At 38.8% G+C, this 22,360-nt stretch overlaps 1 protein-coding gene and 1 pseudogene across 2 annotated transcripts; both read right to left on the bottom strand.

Moving 5' to 3' along the window:
* Positions 1-82: 82 nt before the first annotated feature.
* Positions 83-13,289, bottom strand: LOC308689090 (plexin-C1-like; the record flags this gene model as incomplete). The annotated part of the gene is made up of 15 exons (XM_081362643.1): positions 83-160; positions 2,844-3,005; positions 3,091-3,255; positions 3,365-3,473; positions 4,377-4,556; positions 4,653-4,786; positions 10,801-10,894; positions 10,998-11,106; positions 11,220-11,379; positions 11,473-11,581; positions 11,776-11,876; positions 11,976-12,110; positions 12,239-12,364; positions 12,525-12,950; positions 13,098-13,289. 15 exons carry the CDS (start codon positions 13,287-13,289, stop codon positions 83-85), a joined length of 2,280 nt encoding a protein of 759 aa, XP_081218769.1.
* A 448-nt stretch (positions 13,290-13,737) lies between these two features.
* On the bottom strand, positions 13,738-22,360 carry LOC308689089 (plexin-C1-like; annotated as a pseudogene). The gene is made up of 15 exons: positions 21,415-22,360; positions 21,130-21,249; positions 20,869-21,003; positions 20,669-20,769; positions 20,367-20,475; positions 20,114-20,273; positions 19,899-19,998; positions 19,702-19,795; positions 19,485-19,523; positions 18,398-18,531; positions 18,120-18,299; positions 17,105-17,213; positions 16,823-16,987; positions 16,577-16,738; positions 13,738-13,815 (listed from the first exon to the last, which is right to left on the bottom strand). The product of its transcript is annotated as a plexin-C1-like (transcript).

The following is a 22,360-nucleotide window of genomic DNA, read 5'->3' as shown; positions in this document are numbered from 1 at the left end:
TTTTATTGACAGCAGACTTTATATTCATTATAATCTTAAATAACTCTTATCTTATATCTGAACGAGCAGTTGGACAGGCCTTCTATTGTGAGATCTTGTTACAGTGATCTTCTGCTCTCAGATGTGTCCGCGGATGAAGTGAGTGGAAGTGAAAGCAGTGCTGTGAGAGGAGGGTGGTGTGTTTTAAATACAGAGAAATTGTAGCTTACTTTTTGAAATATTTATCTATCCAAAAAGTTACTTTAGTGAAATGTTATAAAAAAAAAAATTGCGTTCCTTTGAATACCGAAGCACACAAAGTAGAAGAGGCCTAAACGTTTTAGAAATTATCTGACAACATTAACCGGAAGTATAGCCTAAGATTTTTTTCCCACGTAGTTTGTATAACAACTTGTTTAATAATAACATTCGTATTTGTGTCCGGACTCATATGTATGGCTCTGAAAATCAATATGAAACAAATATCGTACTGGACACAAATATCACACACACACACAGACGATAGAAAAAGCATAGGTCTACAACAGTATGCCGAAAGAAAGTAGGCTAAATAGCCTATCAGTTTAAGAACATAATTATTTTTTATTAAAAATCATTATTTAACTCATCGGTTCATCTGGCATAATAATGATAATGATCATAATAACAACAAAAACAGCCTAATAATAATAATAGCTTAGCTGAACTAGGCTGATATTTGCACACTTTTGTCTTTTGTATATGTTATGTTATATTATGTTATGTTATGTTATCTTATGAATGTATGAAATATAAAGGCACTACAATGAAATATTACAATTTTATGCACACCAGCTATGTTTGTTAAAAATTTAGAATCTTTAGTATACAACATAGTCAGGCCCGGATTGGGTAATCGGGAGAATTCCCGGTGGGCCGCTTCACTTTTGGGCCGGTCGAGGATTTTTTTTTTGTTTTGTTTTTTTTTGTTTCACATTTCAATGTCACGTTAGTAACATTACACGTTCCGCCTTCTGACACTGCAGCGCGCAGCCTCTGCATGGGTTGTACCATGTGAGGGAGTTCTCCCCTCCCCTACTATAGAGTTGGTTGGGTCCACAGCCAGTCTTTTCCTAAACGTTTTAGGTAGGCTACTGCGGCCGCGGGCCCGCGGCATCGCCGGCGCCTACCGAAAGCTGGGCCGGCCCTACCGTAACGGTACGCGTCAGGGAGGATGGCTGGGAGGAAGAGGCCAGGAGGTATGGAAGCTTGTTTGCGTCACAGAATAAAACGTTTTAAAAGATAATTGCGACTTTTTATCTCACACTTGCGAGTTTACATTTCGGAATACATCAGAATTGCGTGAAATAAAGTCTCAGTTGCGTGTTATAAAGTCAGAATTGCCTGAAATAAAGTTGCAATTGCGTGTTATAAAGTCAGCATTGCGAGATGGTCAGAATTGCGTGATATTAAGTCTCAATTGCGTTTTATAAAGTCAGAATTGCGAGATATAACTGTCAGAATTGCCTGAAATAAAGTTGCAATTGCGTGTTATAAAGTCAGCATTGTGTGAATTAAAGTCGATTGCTTTTTATAGTCAGAAATTGCAAGATATAAAGTCAGAACTGCGGGATATAAAGTTGCAATTGCTTCTTTTTAAAGTCAGAAAAACAGAATTGCGAGATATAGTCTGAATTGTGTGATATAAAATCGCAATTGCTTCTTATAAAGTCTAAGTGAATTATTATTTAACCTTTACATTATTTGTTGAACTATGGTATTAATACCAACTACACAATAGTAACAACTGAACTGTTGCTTCATTTATCCAAATTGGAAAAAGTGCTAATTTGGAATTCCACCGTGGAAAAAGTGGGCCGGTCTTGGGCATGAACTCCAGGGCTGAAAAGTGGCCCCACTCCGGCCCTGAACATAGCACATGTGATGATGATACATACAGAACAATTCAGATCTGTGTTTAGAAGACCTTTTAGTGTTCTTAAGATATTTAAGGTTTATATCATGTTAGAGATATAGACAAATTATATTCTATTATATTTTATTTTAGAGTAACTACGCTGTGCTCTGAAATGTGTGCATGGTGACTTGCAGAAGTAAAAGTTTCTGTGAGTTCATGTGTGCTTGTTAATATAAATCAGACCAGACTCTTTTTTAAAGGATTTTATGTTTGGCATGTTTATTAATAAGTATGAGGTGTAAGGCAGTGTAATGATAACATAAATTATCAGATTAATAACAAAAAATAACAGAAGAATTTTGTTGGTGTTCGATTAAAAAGAATCAATGAAAGCATTCTCCTACAAAATAACTAAATAACAAACCAGTCCTCTGCAGGAACTTTGAATTGATTGTAAGTATATAGCGCCACCTGATGTTCAGTCTCAGGATTGCTCTCACAGGATATTTGAACGCAGAGGTTGTTGAATGTGACAAAACATATATATATTTTTTTAATTTAAAGTTGAATAATTAACTGATATGTTAATTAACAAACATATATATATATATGTATATATTCATACTGCAAATAATGATTTTAAGCCTTTTTCAAATATATAATTATTATTATTATTATTTTTTTTTTTGAGAATACTTTTTTTTTCCTGTGAGTGTTTTCATTGCTTTTTCATACTTGGCCAGGTGTGTTCTGTGCACTGAGGCAGAACAAATGCTTTGGATTCCCCATCCTGAGAACATAATTCCCAATCGTGATCTAAATGACAATGAAAAGCAATGTCTTTCAATCTCATAAAGTTGATTTAATAAGATTTAAATTAAACTTAACACAGCACTATTAATATTATCAAGTCAAATTATGAACTTCCATTTACCAAAAAATTTAAAATATCAAAAACCAGACGTACAGTTATTGAGTCCACTTCTGTGACGGCTCCTGATTCTCCTTTAATCTTACAGATGATGGCATTGTACTCAAACACCTCCAAAACACACTGATACTGCTGATCTCCCCGTAGACCCGTCACTTTCACCTCACTCATACTCAAGGTCAATGCATCTGCCTTTTTCTGAGAAAGAGAGATCCACAAGATGAATTTGTGTTGACTCAAATTATAAAGTTCAGGTCTTGATCAGTTTGTAGCAATTCTTTACCTGAATGTTCACCAGTAGGTCGTTGGCCACCTGTAAGGCGGTGAATGTGAATTCTGGATCAGGCTCGTAGGACAAATACCCACAGTCAATAGTGGTGTTCACAACTTTCAATAATAAGCTTAACTGTCCACTGCCATAATAACGAGGGGAATGAAACCAAAAGCCCTGAGAAAAGAGAGAATTAAAAATGACTCCAATATGACTTTAATTAAAGATTTTATCCCCTTGATTCATTGACGTAATTCACCCTTTGACCTCTGTGTGTCAGTCTTACCTCTGAGCTTCTGCTGTATTGTGTTTGAAGCTCTTTATTAGAGTGATGGACAATAACTGATTCCACAGATTCCATATTGCTCCCCTGAACATCAATCTTCCTTCCACCACTGAATAAAGAGATATTAAAACCAATTTCAGTCAATAATGCATAATAAACAATGTTACAGTAAAAGTACAGTATTAACATTTTAATTCCTCCCACTAACTTTCCTGAATGTGTATTTCACACACACAAACACAAAGACACAAAATTCAAGATGTTTCAGCAACCAATGGAAGTAAAACCTGCCGAAAACATGAAAACAGTCTGGCTGTTAGGAAGCAGTTTGCTCTTACTAAACTAAAGAATAGTCTTGGTCACACATGAGTCAATAAACATTGCAACACAAAGTTGAGATGATGTTGCCCAGAGAGAAAAACAATATGTGGTGTCGGAGGAAAAGAGGCACGAGAGACGATAGATGCGTATTTTCCCCGGGTTTAATAAAATGACTTAAATGTCACACTCATCCGCGTACAATTGAGTGAGAAAAAGCATACAAATAAACATTCACAACAACTAAACAACTCTGGTCACAAATAGAAAGGGACATAAAAGGAAAGTTTACAAAAGTCGGAAAAGTTCTCCTGCTCACCTTTCACATCTTTTACAGACACACTCTCTTCGCACATGTGCAGTTCTCATTCTACCTCAAATTACCGCAAGTGCACAAAGTGACCGTTACAAACTGCAGCTCTCAGAACAAAGACAAAACATGGAAATGACCTGACCTTTCTTGCATATGAGTAGGGTTTTTTATTTTATTTATTTTTTCATCAAGAGTAACTCTGCAGGTCATTACACTTGAACATTATATTATATTATTTTCCCACATTAACAGCATTCTTGCAAATTCTGTGTCTAAAATGGGCTGTATGACATTTGATTAAGTAATTATAATGTGCCGATGTCATCTCAAGGCACTGATGGGATATGGAAGCTGTTCTACCAGTGGTCTGAAAGCTCTTACCTCCTCCAGGAGACTATGGGCTGTATTCCTGTGCAGCTGGGCTGGGAACTGTAAGTGATGATACTGTTACCATGACAACGGTCGTCAGGAGTAACAACACACACTTTCACTGTTCCTTTAGTTCCACTGGGAGGAATGTGGAACCTTAAAGTGTCACTGGAGCGATCAAACACTGGAGATCTGAGGGGAAACATTCATGCACAGATATACAATATCATTTATCTTAATCTACACACATTCATAAATACGACTAAACACAAACACACATAATCTCACTCTTTAGGAATACACTCCAGATCCCCTTGAAAATGGATTTTTGTGACAGATTCCAGGTTCCTTCCTCTTAGTAAAACGTTGTTTCTGCCATGGAAAGAAACCTTGTTTGGCTCCAGAGAGAGAATCTCTGGCTCCTGCAGGACACAGAATGTTGCACTCAGTAAAGAAAGGCCATACAGAAAAAAAAAACAAAAAATCTATATAATTGAATATGACCACAAAATTTTTAATGAACAGAAGTTAAAAATGTTTTTTAGAATAAAAAAATACATAATTAGATAATTAAAAAAATATAATATATAATTATAAATATAAATAATATATTATATATAATTTAAAAAGCATGATGATTGACACATTGTTTGCTGCTGATATGATGTACAAGAAAACGTCTCGGGTTACTGGATGTAACCCTGGTTCCCCGAGAGAGGGGAACGAGACGCTGCGTCGAATACAACGCTACGGGGAATGCCTTCGGCATGCGTTATCTGAAGTCACTATACAACTATTCCAATCTGGATTGGTGTGCGTCATCGTGCGTCATGACGTTGCATGTGACGGTGACCCGGACGCTATATAAGGGTCACAGGAACAAGGAAATGACAGCTTCGAAAAAGGTTCAAAGCAGCTGTTCTCAGGGCGCCCCGAAGGTGGGGAGAGGGGACGCAGCGTCTCGTTCCCCTCTCTCGGGGAACCAGGGTTACATCCAGTAACCCGAGACGTTCCCCTTCGTTACGGGGAACTCCCGCTGCGTCGAATACAACGCTACGGGGAACGAGTACCAGCTAGCCCCCACAGAGAACAAGCGCCCTGGGTGTGAAGCATCTGGCACACTCAAGAGCACTAAAGCAAGGGAGAGTGAAAGATCCAACTGTGCTAAGAATTTTATTCTTTCTTGTTTGGTGTACAAAGGGAAGGTCGCATCAGCAACCTCGATATTAAGGTCCAAGTAGATAGGCCTGATTAATGACAGGCAGAACACTTAACTCCTAACACCCTTTTTAGTGGATAATCTCTGGAAGCCTAAGAGGCTCTCTTGCTTACACCGTACATGCAACGAAGGATGAAGAGCTGAGGAATTTTTAGAATAGCCTCCGGTACCTTGGTCACCGGGGAGAAATATCTCAAAGAAAGCTAACAAACTCCCATTTAATACCCTTTATAGATATACTCTGCGGAGCCGAATAAAGGCTCTAAGCAATTTAATATGATAGCCTGCAGAGACAGGGTTCATCCAGATTCTGACGCAGCATACAGAGGCAGAAAGCACTCTGAAGGTGAGGATCATTGCTAAGGACAGGGGAGAATTTATAGAACCCACTATACTAAGAATTTTATTCTTGTCTTTTTTGGTGTAAGAAAAAGGCTGAGTTAACAGCCTCAGAAGTGAGGTCCAATATATACATATGCCTAAAAAGGCAGGACACTGACTCCAAGGCACCATTAATGGATAACCCTAAAAGCCTAGAAGGCTCTCCTGTCACACTTATAGCAACGAAGGATGAAGAGCCAGAGGAAATCATAAGATAGCCTCCGGTACCCTTATTGGTGACCGGGGAAATTTCCTACTAGAAAGCTAACAGATTTCCAAAATATGTAGATTTTCTTTTAATCTGACATATATACACGTATCCCGCAGAACCGACAGGGGCTTTTCTTTCCACAGACCTGTCAGCCTGCAAGGATAACAGGATTCATCCTAGAAGGCTACAGGGAAATATGGAGGTCATGGGACGACCCGGGTGGACCACCCTGAGAGCATACGGAGGCCGTAGGCGCCATAGCGGCTCTGAGCGTGGACGAGAGGTCCCGATTAGAGTATAGAAGAATCCCAGTACTGAAGCCATAGGGCAGTAAAAGGCTGGGTCCAGCTAACTCAATTAAAACTTCCTGAGCCGGGGAGTTCTGGAGGTAGCTGATCTGATGACCTCGGCCACCAGATCACCCTATTCGAGAAGGCCAGTGTGGTTTTTCGAGAATAAGATCTACTCAAAATCCTCTGACCCTCTCCAGAACTCCAGGGAGTAGAGCGACCGGGGGAAAAGGCGTACAGACGTTGCCTCGGCCACGTCTGTACCATGGCCTCCAGACCCAACGGGGCTGGATGCGAGAGAGAGAACCAGAGCGGGCAATGAGAATTCTCATGAGAAGCGAATAAATCTACCTCCGCCTGGCCGAATTTCTCCGATATAAGCTCCACCACCTCGGGGTGGAGCCTCCATTCCCCTGGCCTGGGCCCCTGCCTCGACAGGGTGTCTGCTCCCACATTATCAACCCCAGGTATATACATGGCCCTCACAGAGAGAAATTTGTCCTTAGACCATAATAGAATATGATGGGCCAATTTGCACAGAGGACGAGACCTCAAGCCCCCCTGATGGTTGATGTAGAAGACCACCGATATATTATCAGACCTAACAAGGACCTGATGGCCTCTGAGGTCTGGAAGGAAATGCCTAAGGGCAAAGAATACTGCCAGCATCTCCAGGCAACTGATGTGCCATGCGAGGTGATGGTCCTTCCAGACCCCGCGGGTGTACCGGCCCTCCATGACCGCACCCCAGCCCATGCGGGAAGCATCCGTGGTCAGAATTTTTCTGGGACACGAAGCTCCAAGCACCTGGCCTTGGGACAGGAACCGTATGTCTTTCCATATGACTAGAGAACGAGGTTATCTGGACGTAACTCTAATCGTACGGAAGGGGTTGCCCCTTGGGGAAAACCCCCTGGTCCTGAGCCACCACTGTAGGGCCCTCATATGAAGCAAGCCGAGTAGAATCACTACTGATGCGGTTGCCATAAGGCCCAAAATTCTTTGAAAATGTTTGACAGTGATGGCCTGGCCTAACCTGATAGCTCTAACTGCAGCCACGATACTTTAAATACGTGGCTGGGTCAAGTGAACTTGCATAGATTGCGAGTCCCACTCAGCTCCAAGAAATGTTATTCTTTGAAGAGGAGACAGAGAACTTTTCTTGACATTGAGCCTTAGCCCCAAGCACTGAAGATGACGCAAAACAACATCTCGATGTTGGATTGCTAGCGTCTCTGGTTCTGCCAGAATAAGCCAGTCATCTAATAATTTAGGATGCGGTTCCCCTGAAGTCTCAGTGGAGCAAGGGCAGCATCCATACAGAAAGTGCAAGGGGATAGAGTTAGGCCGAAAGGAAGAACCCTATATTGGTAAGCTTTTCCCCCCAAAAGCGAACCTAAGGAACTTCCTATGATAATGGATGATGAAGTTATGAAAATAAGCATCCATGAGATCTATGTCACAAGCCAGTCTTCAGATCTGATTTGCTGAATGATACTGGGTATAGTGAGCATATTGAAACTAAATCTCCTCAAAGATTTATTCAATACTCTAAGATCTACAATAGGATGAAGTCCACCATCCTTTTTCGGAACAATGAAGTAACGGCAGTAAAAACCTGAATCCCTCTCCTGATTAGGGGCAATTTCTATTGCTTTTGCTAAAAGAGATTCAACTTCATTTTCCATCACCTGGCGCTGATGTGAGAAAACCAGTGTGTGAAATACCCCGTTAAAATCGGGTGGTCTTACTTTAAACTGGATTTTATATCCTTTAACTATACCCAGGGTCCATTTAGATATATTCGGAAGGCCTGACCAGGCGTCTAAACAATCTACAAGAGGAATCAATTTCTCTGGGTTAGTCTCAGGTGATATAATGTGCTTATCGGTGGTCTGAAGCAGTTTACTGGCAGGACGTAACCGATGAATAATCTAATAAGGAGATCAGTCCCTCGAGACTGACCTCAGGTTTTGAGATTCGGTGACCTGAAGCGATAGACCGGCAGGAACTAACCGAAAATAATATTTTTTTTTTTTTTTTTTTTTTATGAGAACGTCTCCTCTGACCCCGAGCCCTGTACAGGGGGAAGGGGAGGGGAAGAGGTGACTTCCCAGAATATGAGGAGCTGGTGACTGTCCTCCATATAAGCCTTCCCTACCAAATTCGAGATAATATTTATATTAGCTCCACTTTAATTTTAGAGGGACGTGTCTGAGTCATCAGAGGTAATACGATATCTGGGAGAAATATTCTTCTACCCCCTGCATCATTAAATTCCCCTTTAATTTTCCTCTTCAATTATTCCACAATCTCAGTACCTCAGTATGGAGATCGTTTGAAAAAGGAAGACTCTGACACAAGGATTTTGACTGGGTTTGCAGGAAGCACTCTTTTTAGACGCTTCTTTCTTATTAAATTACCAAACATTTAATTTCATTACAGCCCCAGTCTTTCTCCAGCAACTCCTCATAATGTGGTGAATATTCGTGATTCAGTGTTGATAGTATCTGACTCCTCAGAATCAAATAAATCAAACACCGGGTCTTTAACACGGTCGGAAGAAGCCACAGTGACGCGGGCTTCCGAACCGTGCGCGAGACCTGTAAACACTGCTCCACGTGCGAACCCAATGCAAACAGACAACGCGCTGCCTCGACAGACGCGAGCTGATGCACTAGGAACGCAAGCCTATTTTATTATTTTTAAACAGGCTCAGGCGGGAGCGGAAGAGTACACTCAGAGTCTACACCCTGCAGACCTGTAATCTACGCGCTGCCTCGGCAAACGCGAGATCCAAGCCACTATAGATTCTGTATTGCAATGCAGACATTAATCTACGCGCTGCCTCGGCAAACGCGAGATTAGTCACAGAATCTTTATTGCAGAGTAGCCGTAATCTACGCGCTGCCTCGGCAAACGCGAGATCCGAGCCACTATAGATTCTGTATTGCAATGCAGACATAAACCTACGCGCTGCCTCGGCAAACGCGAGATCCCAGTCACAGAATCCTTTCAGTTTGCACAAAATAGACAGTGCCCTCGAGAACTGTCCGTGCAAGCTCCGCTCACAACCCAACACCACAAAGCAAGTGTGCGCCATCCTTGCTTCTTTAATTTTTCTTAAATCAAGGAGACGCACACTGCCTTCGCCATAGTAGATTTGACAGACAACACCAAATAAGACGTACAGTTTGACATAGAACGCTGCTGAAGAACAGAAGCTGTCATTTCCTTGTTCCTGTGACCCTTATATAGCGTCCGGGTCACCGTCACATGCAACGTCATGACGCACGATGACGCACACCAATCCAGATTGGAATAGTTGTATAGTGACTTCAGATAACGCATGCCGAAGGCATTCCCCGTAGCGTTGTATTCGACGCAGCGGGAGTTCCCCGTAACGAAGGGGAACTACTGTTGTTTTAAAGGGTTAGTTCACCAAAATATTTAAATTCTGTCATTAATTACTCACCCTCATGTCATACCAAACCCATAAGACATTCGTTCATCTTAGGAACACAAATTAACATATTTTTTTTTAATGAAATCTGACAGATTTCTGTCCCTCCATTGACAGCTATGCAACTACCACTTTGATGCTTCAAAAAGTTCATAAAGAGATTGTAAAACTAATATGAATTGAGTGGTTTGGTCCAAATTTTCGGTAGAGACTTGATCGCTTTATATAAAATCCTAAAATTAAATCTGTCAGAAAATTTGGACTAAACCACTCAATCCATATGGATTAGTTTTAAAAACTCTTTATGAACATTTTGAAGCATCAAAGTAATAGTTGCGTAGGATGTTAATGGAGGGATAGAAATCTCTCTGATTACAAATATCTTCATTTGGGTATCAAAGATTAACAAAAGTTTTACGGGTTTGAAACAGCATGAGGGTGAGTAAATGACATAATTTTCATTTTTGGATAAATTTTCCCTTTAAGAGAAGATTATGAGCAAATTATTCCTAAGAAAAATTAAAAGCAAAACAAAATACTCAGACACTTGTAAAATCATATTCATAAGTTAAGTCATATTAATTTGAAATAGGAACAAACTGAAAAAACAACATCCCTATTCTGTGAAGTTGGGTTCATAATATATGACACTTACTCTGTAGATAATCTCAGGGCGTAGATCTTTACATGCATCCTAAAAAGTAGAAAAAGAGAGAGAACTGAGCGGTTCATTTACTTCCTGAGTTTTCTTCAGTCGACACAATGATATTTAAGATATTACCAATGAACTAATATAATCTTGAATCTTTATAAAGGTTACATATACAGTACGTATTTCCCAATACGTATACGTATAATGAAGCATGTCTCACCTGTATGAGTAACTGCGGTCCAGGTCTATGTTTCCAATCACAACGCTGAGAGGAAGAGGACCACTGACACCCAGATGAGACACACTGCACACACCTGCATTCATGATTCATGATATGATTTATTAATATAATCTATAAAGCTCTGTGTTATCATTACTGCACTATGCAATTTTTCACACTGAATTTCATTTTCTCACTGTGTATAAGAAGCATTTGTGTTTTCTGTGATACTGGAGCAGTTCCTCAGTGTCAGTGTCTCTGTGATCTTCTGATCCTTAATGGTAACAGTAGCAGAGACTTCTGAAACTGAATAGATTATCAAAAATGTTTATGGTTATAAAAAAAAATCATATTCTGTCTACAAAATGTACTGAATAATAGCGCACATACAACTTCATTAATATTAATAGAAAACTAACCTCCAGTATAAAGTATGTGGTCAGGAAAACTACAGGAGCAGTTTGGGAAAACTGCAATCAGATCAGACCCGTCACACAGATTCACACTTCCTGTGGTGAAGGAACATGAGAAGGCGGGATTTCCTGTGCTCTCCAGACTCAAGGCAAGATGTAGAGTAACCTGTGTAGGAGAGGGCAATGTTTGATCTTATAAATTATTTCTTAAATATATTTGCTAAATTATGATAAATATTTTAAGATTATGACCCTCTACCTTTCTAGAAGAGTTCTCTGTCATCTGAAAAGAAAGCAGCTGTGTCTTAAGAGAGTTTTTTGGGATGGACACCCATGAAGTATTTGAGCATTCATCTTGAGTAGAACATCTAGATAAAAACATCATCAATTTATCACGTACAGATCTGTTTGCACACTGCTCACCATGTCCATATAGATGATAAGAACTTAAAAGACTGTTCAACAGTGAACCATTAGGCATATTATTGTTAGGTGATGATGCAGCCTATGCAGATTACATGTGTGATGTGTGAAAAGTCCCATGTGATAAAGGCAGGCTGACCTCTGTGTGTTCACACACCAGCCGCAGAGAGGATCCAGAGCAGCTCTGCAGTCTTTCAGAGAGCTGTATTTAGCACACTGAACCACAGACACTTTTCTGAGCTACATCAAAAACATGAGCAGAAAGAGACAAGTATGATGATTCAATGTACCGTAACACACAAGTAAAGTAATTGCAATTACTAAATTTCTAAACCTCACCTCTTTCCTCACAGCGATGTAGATATATTTAAAATCTGCTGGATCAAAGTGCATTCTGGGAAGCACTGCTCGTTCATCATCAGATTTGTACAGCACTGTTGGACAGCCTGGTCTGAATTTCTCATCCAAAACCAGCTAGAACAACAAACAGAAATACAAATCATAAATTGTGATTGTATAGTAGTTCAAATGCAGAGGTAAACAACAGATTAAATGGAGGGCAGGAATTTAGAAAAGAAAACTTATTGAGAGGTGAAGGAGACCTTTATCAGTTGTCCATCACTGGTTCCTATGAACAACACAATCCAGGATCCACTTCTAACTGCTGCCACTGATGACATTGAGCTGTACTTGAACACCACAGAGAGCGGCTGAAGGTTACTACCACTCTGCAACACAAAGAACAAAAATATTATGACTTTGGTGAACAGTGAAATTAAGTTTTCTCATGCAACATATTATTCTATTACAATTATTATACATAGGGTAACTCAGATCGGTACAACTACTAGGCCTAAACATTTGTAAAAAAAATGCTGATTTTCCAACCTCAGAATCACATTTTTCACCATAAGCGCAGAAACCCTTCACTTTGCCTTGAACTCTACTGATGTCGTACAGAGCCAGCGCGGTGTTCTCCGGATCCTGCTGATTCTGCGCACTGAACACTCCTGCCCAAATAACACCGTTCCCTGAGGGAATAACGGTGGAGGAGACGAGCACTGGACGAGCTTTATCATTGCAGCACTCTATCGTTGCAGCCTGTAGGGATTTAAAGATGTCTTTCTTTTTTCTTTTATTGCTGTCCATCCTCAGGACGTGCACTTTCCTCTCCGAGTCAGTCTTTGCGTTGAGAAATAAGTAGGACTCTGAGGGAGAAACTCTCTGGAATCCGTCAACAAACTCCACATCTCTAGCGGTGCTCTGGATGAAGGGGTGTATTCCTTCTCCTATGTCGTTGAAAATACCCATATACTGAGACGTTAAAGTGTTCCACAATTTAACAACAGGATACGAATCTTGAGTTATTGTGTGTTCGTCATTTTTCCCAACCAAAATGTACCTACCGGTACTTGGACCTGCTATGAACGCAACAGATTTCTCATTCTGTCTCGATCCTACCAATAAACCACTTTCATAGTAAATACTCTTTGTAATGTCATTCAGATCAAGAACTTCGCAGTATCCATCTCTAAAGGTCCCACAGGTTATCAGGGTGTCGTTGTCGTCAAAAGGCACTAGAATGTTGACTCTATTTTGATGAGTGGCATTAGTGATGTCCTTCCTCTTCTCCTCAGAAAGATCGAGTCTCATCTGATGTAGTCGATGGTCAGTAAGAACGAACAACTTACTTTTACCAACTACAAAGTCCTTGATGTCTCCATCAAAGTTCACCACATCACCGCAAATGCAATGTTTCAAAAGTGGGAGCACAAGTATTGCAAGCAAGTATCCTCTCATCTTACATATCTGAGAGATCAGCTGAAGTTTCGAGATCTTGTCACAGAGATCAACTGCGCTCAGATGCGTCCACGTCTGAAGTGGATAGAAGTGAAAGCAGCGGCTCTGAAGATGCCTGATGACTTCCTGACTTGTTTTGTATGTTATACCATTTCATGATGAGACACTTTTCATAATCCTACATAAAATAAGAGTAAAAGGAACTCTCTCTTGAAATCATTTTATTGACAGCAGACTTTATATTCATTATAATCTTAAATAACTCTTATCTTATATCTGAACGAGCAGTTGGACAGGCCTTCTATTGTGAGATCTTGTTACAGTGATCTTCTGCTCTCAGATGTGTCCGCGGATGAAGTGAGTGGAAGTGAAAGCAGTGCTGTGAGAGGAGGGTGGTGTGTTTTAAATACAGAGAAATTGTAGCTTACTTTTTGAAATATTTATCTATCCAAAAAGTTACTTTAGTGAAATGTTATAAAAAAAAAAATTGCGTTCCTTTGAATACCGAAGCACACAAAGTAGAAGAGGCCTAAACGTTTTAGAAATTATCTGACAACATTAACCGGAAGTATAGCCTAAGATTTTTTTCCCACGTAGTTTGTATAACAACTTGTTTAATAATAACATTCGTATTTGTGTCCGGACTCATATGTATGGCTCTGAAAATCAATATGAAACAAATATCGTACTGGACACAAATATCACACACACACACACACACAGACGATAGAAAAAGCATAGGTCTACAACAGTATGCCGAAAGAAAGTAGGCTAAATAGCCTATCAGTTTAAGAACATAATTATTTTTTATTAAAAATCATTATTTAACTCATCGGTTCATCTGGCATAATAATGATAATGATCATAATAACAACAAAAACAGCCTAATAATAATAATAGCTTAGCTGAACTAGGCTGATATTTGCACACTTTTGTCTTTTGTATATGTTATGTTATATTATGTTATGTTATGTTATCTTATGAATGTATGAAATATAAAGGCACTACAATGAAATATTACAATTTTATGCACACCAGCTATGTTTGTTAAAAATTTTGAATCTTTAGTATACAACATAGTCAGGCCCGGATTGGGTAATCGGGAGAATTCCCGGTGGGCCGCTTCACTTTTGGGCCGGTCGAGGATTTTTTTTTTTTTTTGGTTTTTTTTGTTTCACATTTCAATGTCACGTTAGTAACATTACACGTTCCGCCTTCTGACACTGCAGCGCGCAGCCTCTGCATGGGTTGTACCATGTGAGGGAGTTCTCCCCTCCCCTACTATAGAGTTGGTTGGGTCCACAGCCAGTCTTTTCCTAAACGTTTTAGGTAGGCTACTGCGGCCGCGGGCCCGCGGCATCGCCGGCGCCTACCGAAAGCTGGGCCGGCCCTACCGTAACGGTACGCGTCAGGGAGGATGGCTGGGAGGAAGAGGCCAGGAGGTATGGAAGCTTGTTTGCGTCACAGAATAAAACGTTTTAAAAGATAATTGCGACTTTTTATCTCACACTTGCGAGTTTACATTTCGGAATACATCAGAATTGCGTGAAATAAAGTCTCAGTTGCGTGTTATAAAGTCAGAATTGCCTGAAATAAAGTTGCAATTGCGTGTTATAAAGTCAGCATTGCGAGATGGTCAGAATTGCGTGATATTAAGTCTCAATTGCGTTTTATAAAGTCAGAATTGCGAGATATAACTGTCAGAATTGCCTGAAATAAAGTTGCAATTGCGTGTTATAAAGTCAGCATTGCGAGATGGTCAAAATTGTGAGATATAAAGTCGCAATTGCGTGTTATAAAGTCAGCATTGTGTGAATTAAAGTCGATTGCTTTTTATAGTCAGAAATTGCAAGATATAAAGTCAGAACTGCGGGATATAAAGTTGCAATTGCTTCTTTTTAAAGTCAGAAAAACAGAATTGCGAGATATAGTCTGAATTGTGTGATATAAAATCGCAATTGCTTCTTATAAAGTCTAAGTGAATTATTATTTAACCTTTACATTATTTGTTGAACTATGGTATTAATACCAACTACACTATAGTAACAACTGAACTGTTGCTTCATTTATCCAAATTGGAAAAAGTGCTAATTTGGAATTCCACCGTGGAAAAAGTGGGCCGGTCTTGGGCATGAACTCCAGGGCTGAAAAGTGGCCCCACTCCGGCCCTGAACATAGTACATGTGATGATGATACATACAGAACAATTCAGAACTGTGTTTAGAAGACCTTTTAGTGTTCTTAAGATATTTAAGGTTTATATCATGTTAGAGATATAGACAAATTATATTCTATTATATTTTATTTTAGAGTGACCACGCTGTGCTCTGAAATGTGTGCTGGTGACTTGCAGAAGTAAAAGTTTCTGTGAGTTCATGTGTGCTTGTTAATATAAATCAGACCAGACTCTTTTATAAAGGATTTTATGTTTGGCATGTTTATTAGTAAGTATGAGGTGTAAGGCAGTGTAATGATAACATAAATTATCAGATTAATAACAAAAAATAACAGAAGAATTTTGTTGGTGTTCGATGAAAAAGAATCAATGAAAGCATTCTCCTACAAAATAACTAAATAACAAACCAGTCCTCTGCAGGAACTTTGAATTGATTGTAAGTATATAGCGCCACCTGATGTTCAGTCTCAGGATTGCTCTCACAGGATATTTGAACGCAGAGGTTGTTGAATGTGACAAAACATAATTTTTTTTTTAATTTAAAGTTGAATAATTAACTGATATGTTGATTAATAAACATATATATATATATATATAAGAAAATTCATACTGCAAATAATGATTTTAAGCCTTTTTCAAATATATATATATATATATTTATTTATTTATTTATTTATTTTTTTGGAGAATACTTTTTTTTTTCCTGTGAGTGTTTTCATTGCTCTTTCATACTTGGCCAGGTGTGTTCTGTGCACTGAGGCAGAACAAATGCTTTGGATTCCCCATCCTGAGAACATAATTCCCAATCGTGATCTAAATGACAATGAAAAGCAATGTCTTTCAATCTCATAAAGTTGATTTAATAAGATTTAAATTAAACTTAACACAGCACTATTAATATTATCAAGTCAAATTGTGAACTTCCATTTACCAAAGAATTGAAAATATCAAAAACCAGACGTACAGTTATTGAGTCCACATCTGTGACGGCTCCTGATTCTCCTTTAATCTTACAGATGATGGCATTGTACTCAAACACCTCCAAAACACACTGATACTGCTGATCTCCCTGTAGACCCGTCACTTTCACCTCACTCATACTCAAGGTCAATGCATCTGCCTTTTTCTGAGAAAGAGAGATCCACAAGATGAATTTGTGTTAACTCAAATATAAAGTTCAGGTCTTGCTCAGTTTGTAGCAATTTTTTACCTGAATGTTCACCAGTAGGTCGTTGGCCACCTGTAAGGTGGTGAATGTGAATTCTGGATCAGGCTCGTAGGACAAATACCCACAGTCAATAGTGGTGTTCACAACTTTCAATAATAAGCTTAACAGTCCACTGCCATAATAACGAGGGGAATGAAACCAAAAGCCCTGAGAAAAGAGAGACAATGAAAATATGACTCCAATATGACTTTAATTAAAGATTTTATCCCCTTGATTCATTGACGTAGGCTAATTCACCCTTTGACCTCTGTGTGTCAGTCTTACCTCTGAGCTTCTGCTGTATTGTGTTTGAAGCTCTTTATTAGAGTGACGGACAATAACTGATTCCACAGATTCCATATTGCTCCCCTGAACATCAATCTTCCTTCCACCACTGAATAAAGAGATATTAAACCAATTTCAGTCAATAATGCATAATAAACAATGTTAAAGTAAAAGTAAAGTAATGACATTTTAATTCCTCCCACTAACTTTCCTGAATGTGTATTTCACACACACACACCAACACAAAGACACAAAATTCAAGATGTTTCAGCAACCAATGGAAGTAAAACCTGCCGAAAACATGAAAACAGTCTGGCTGTTAGGAAGCAGTTTGCTCTTACTAAACTAAAGACTAGTCTTGGTCACACAAGAGTCAATAAACATTGTAACACAAAGTTGAGATGTTGTTGCCCAGAGAGAAAAACAATATGTGGTGTCGGAGGAAAAGAAGCACGAGAGACGAGAGATGCGTATTTTCCCCGGGTTTAATGAAATGACTTAAATGTCACACTCATCCGCGTACGATTGAGTGAGAAAAAGCATACAAATAAACATTCACAACAACTAAACAACTCTGGTCACAAATAGAAAGGGACATAAAAGGAAAGTTTACAAAAGTCGGAAAAGTTCTCCTGCTCACCTTTCACATCTTTTAGAGACACACTCTCTACGCACATGTGCAGTTCTCATTCTACCTCAAATTATCGTAAGTGCACAAAGTGACCGTTACAAACTGCAGCTCTCAGAACAAAGACAAAACATGGAAATGACCTGACCTTTCTTGCATATGAGTAGGGTTTTGTATTTTATTTATTTTTTCATCAAGAGTAACTCTGCAGGTCATTACACTTGAACATTATATTATATTATTTTCCCACATTAACAGCATTCTTGCAAATTCTGTGTCTAAAATGGGCTGTATGACATTTGATTAAGTAATTATAATGTGCCGATGTCATCTCAAGGCACTGATGGGATATGGAAGCTGTTCTACCAGTGGTCTGAAAGCTCTTACCTCCTCCAGGAGACTATGGGCTGTATTCCTGTGCAGCTGGGCTGGGAACTGTAAGTGATGGTACTGTTACCATGACAACGGTCGTCAGGAGTAACAACACACACTTTCACTGTTCCTTTAGTTCCACTGGGAGGAATGTTGAACCTTAAAGTGTCGCTGGAGCGATCAAACACTGGAGATCTGAGGGGAGAAACATTCATGCACAGATATACAATATCATTTATCTTAATCTACACACATTCATAAATACGACTAAACACAAACACACATAATCTCACTCTTTAGGAATACAGTCCAGATCCCCTTGAATAAGGATTTTTGTGACAGATTCCAGGTTCCTTCCTCTTAGTAAAACGTTGTTTCTGCCATGGAAAGAAACCTTGTTGGGCTCCAGAGAGAGAATCTCTGGCTCCTACAGTAGACAAAATGTTGCACTCAGTAAAGAAAGGCTGTACAGAGAAATAAAAAAAAATCTATATAATTGAATATGACCACAAAATTTTTAATGAACAGAAGTTAAAAATATTTTTTAGAATAAAAAAAGACATAATTAGATAATAAAAAATGATAATATATAATTATAAATATATTATATATAATTTAAAAAGCATGATGATTGACACATTGTTTGCTGCTGATATGATGTACAAGAAAACTACTGTTGTTTTAAAGGGTTAGTTCACCCAAATATTTAAATTCTGTCATTAATTACTCACCCTCATGTCATACCAAACCCATAAGACATTCGTTCATCTTAGGAACACAAATTAACATATTTTTTTTTAATGAAATCTGACAGATTTCGGTCCCTCCATTGACAGCTATGCAACTACCACTTTGACGCTTCAAAAAGTTCATAAAGAGATTGTAAAACTAATATGAATTGAGTGGTTTGGTCCAAATTTTCAGTAGAGACTTGATCGCTTTATATAAAATCCTAAAATTAAATCTGTCAGAAAATTTGGACTAAACCACTCAATCCATATGGATTAGTTTTAAAAACTCTTTATGAACATTTTGAAGCATCAAAGTAATAGTTGCGTAGGATGTTAATGGAGGGATAGAAATCTCTCTGATTACAAATATCTTCATTTGGGTATCAAAGATTAACAAAAGTTTTCCGGGTTTGAAACAACATGAGGGTGAGACTGAGTAAATGACATAATTTTCATTTTTGGATAAATTTTCCATTTAAGAGAAGATTATGAGCAAATTATTCCTAAGAAAAATTAAAAGCAAAACAAAATACTCAGACACTTGTAAAGTCATATTCATAAGTTAAGTCATATTAATTTGAAATAGGAACAAACTGAAAAAACAACATCCCTATTCTGTGAAGTTGGGTTCATAATATATGACACTTACTCTGTAGATAATCTCAGGGCGTAGATCTTTACATGCATCCTAAAAAGTAGAAAAAGAGAGAGAACTGAGCGGTTCATTTACTTCCTGAGTTTTCTTCAGTCGACACAATGATATTTAAGCTATTACCAATGAATTAATATAATCTTGAATTTTTATAAAGGTTACATATACAGTATGTATTTCCCAATACGTATACGTATAATGAAGCATGTCTCACCTGTATGAGTAACTGCCGTCCAGGTCTATGTTTCCAATCACAACGCTGAGAGGAAGAGGACCACTGACACCCAGATGAGACACACTGCACACACCTGCATTCATGATTCATGATATGATTTATTAATATAATCTATAAAGCTCTGTGTTATCATTACTGCACTATGCAATTTTTCACACTGAATTTCATTTTCTCACTGTGTATAAGAAGCATTTGTGTTTTCTGTGATACTGGAGCAGTTCCTCAGTGTCAGTGTCTCTGTGATCTTCTGATCCTTAATGGTAACAGTAGCAGAGACTTCTGAAACTGAATAGATTATCAAAAATGTTGATGGTTATAAAGAAAATCATATTCTGACTACAAAAATGTACTGTATAATACGCACATACAACTTCATTAATAGAAAACTAACCTCCAGTATAAAGTATGTGGTCAGGAAAACTACAGGAGCAGTTTGGGAAAACTGCAGTCAGATCAGACCCGTCACACAGATTCACACTTCCTGTGGTGAAGGAACATGAGAAGGCGGGATTTCCTGTGCTCTCCAGACTCAAGGCAAGATGTAGAGTAACCTGTGTAGCAGAGAGCAATGTTTGATCTTATAAATTATTTCTTAAATATATTTGCTAAATTATGATAAATATTTTAAGATTATGACCCTCTACCTTTCTAGAAGAGTTCTCTGTCATCTGAAAAGAAAGCAGCTGTGTCTTAAGAGAGTTTTTTGGGATGGACACCCATGAAGTATTTGAGCATTCATCTTGAGTAGAACATCTAGATAAAAACATCATCAATTTATCACGTACAGATCTGTTTGCACACTGCTCACCATGTCCATATAGATGATAAGAACTTAAAAGACTGTTCAACAGTGAACCATTAGGCATATTACTGTTAGGTGATGTTGTAGCCTATGCAGATTACATGTGTGATGTGTGAAAAGTCCCATGTGATAAAGGCAGATCACCTCTGTGTGTTCACACACTAGCCGCAGAGAGGATCCAGAGCAGCTCTGCAGTCTTTCAGAGAGCTGTATTTAGCACACTGAACCACAGACACTTTTCTGAGCTACATCAAAAACATGAGCAGAAAGAGACAAGTATGATGATTCAATGTACTGTAACACACAAGTAAAGTAATTGCAATTTCTAAATTTCTAAATCTCACCTCTTTCCTCACAGCGATGTAGATATATTTGAAATCTGCTGGATCAAAGTGCATTCTGGGAAGCACTGCTCGTTCATCATCAGATTTGTACAGCACTGTTGGACAGTCTGGTGTGAATTTCTCATCCAAAACCAGCTAGAACAACAAACAGAAATACAAATCATAAATTGTGATTGTATTAGTTCAAAGGCAGAGGTAAACAACAGATTAAATGGAGGGCAGGAATTTAGAAATGAAAACTTATTGAGAGGTGAGGGAGACCTTTATCAGTTGTCCATCACTGGTTCCTATGAACAACAAAATCCAGGATCCACTTCTAACTGCTGCCACTGATGACATTGAGCTGTACTTGAACACCACAGAGAGCGGCTGAAGGTTACTACCACTCTGCAACACAAAGAACAAGAATATTATGACTTTGGTGAATAGTGAAATTAAGTTTTCTCATGCAACATATTATTCTATTACAATTATTATACATAGGGTAACTCAAATCGGTACAACTACTAGGCCTAAACATTTGTAAAAAAATGCTGATTTTCTAACCTCAGAATCACATTTTTCACCAAAAGTGCAGAAACCCTTCACTCGTCCTCGAACTGTACTGATGTCGTACAGAGCCAGCGCGGTGTTCTCCGGATCCTGCTGATTCTGCGCACTGAACACTCCTGCCCAAATAACACCGTTCCCTGAGGGAATAACGGTGGAGGAGACGAGCACTGGACGAGCTTTATCATTGCAGCACTCTATCGTTGCAGCCTGTAGGGATTTAAAGATGTCTGTCTTTTTTCTTTTATTGCTGTCCATCCTCAGGATGTGCACTTTCCTCTCCGAGTCAGTCTTTGTGTTGAGAAATAAGTAGGACTCTGAGGGAGAAACTCTCTGGAATCCGTCAACAAACTCCACATCTCTAGCGGTGCTCTGGATGAAGGGGGTTAATCCGTCCTCTATGTAGTTGAAAATCCCACCAGTTTGAGACTGTAAAGTGTTCCACAATTTAACAACAGGATACGGATCTTGAGGTTTTGTTTGTTCTTCCTTTTTCCCAACCAAAAGATACTTACTGGTACTTGGACCTGCTATGAACGCAACAGATTTCTCATTCTGGCTCGGTCCAACCGAGATACCACTTTCATAGTAAATACTCTTTGTAATGTCATTCAGATCAAGAACTTCACAATATCCATCTCTAAAGGTCCCACAGGTTATCAGGGTGTCGTTGTCGTCAAAAGGCACTAGAATGTTGACTCTATTTTGATGAGTGGCATTAGTGATGTCCTTCCTCTTCTCCTCAGAAAGATTGAGTCTCATCTGATAGTCGATGGTCAGTAAGAACGAACAACTTACTTTTACCAACTACAAAGTCCTTGATGTCACCATCAAAGTTCACCACATCATCGCAAATGCAATGTTTTAAAAGTGGGAGCACAAGTATTGCAAGCAAGTATCCTCTCAACTTGCATATCTGAGAGATCAGCTGAAATTTCGACAT

This window comes from Scardinius erythrophthalmus (assembly GCF_964197995.2).
Source record: "Scardinius erythrophthalmus genome assembly, chromosome: 4".
NCBI lineage: Eukaryota > Metazoa > Chordata > Actinopteri > Cypriniformes > Leuciscidae > Scardinius > Scardinius erythrophthalmus.
This window is presented reverse-complemented; position numbering and strand designations above follow the sequence as displayed.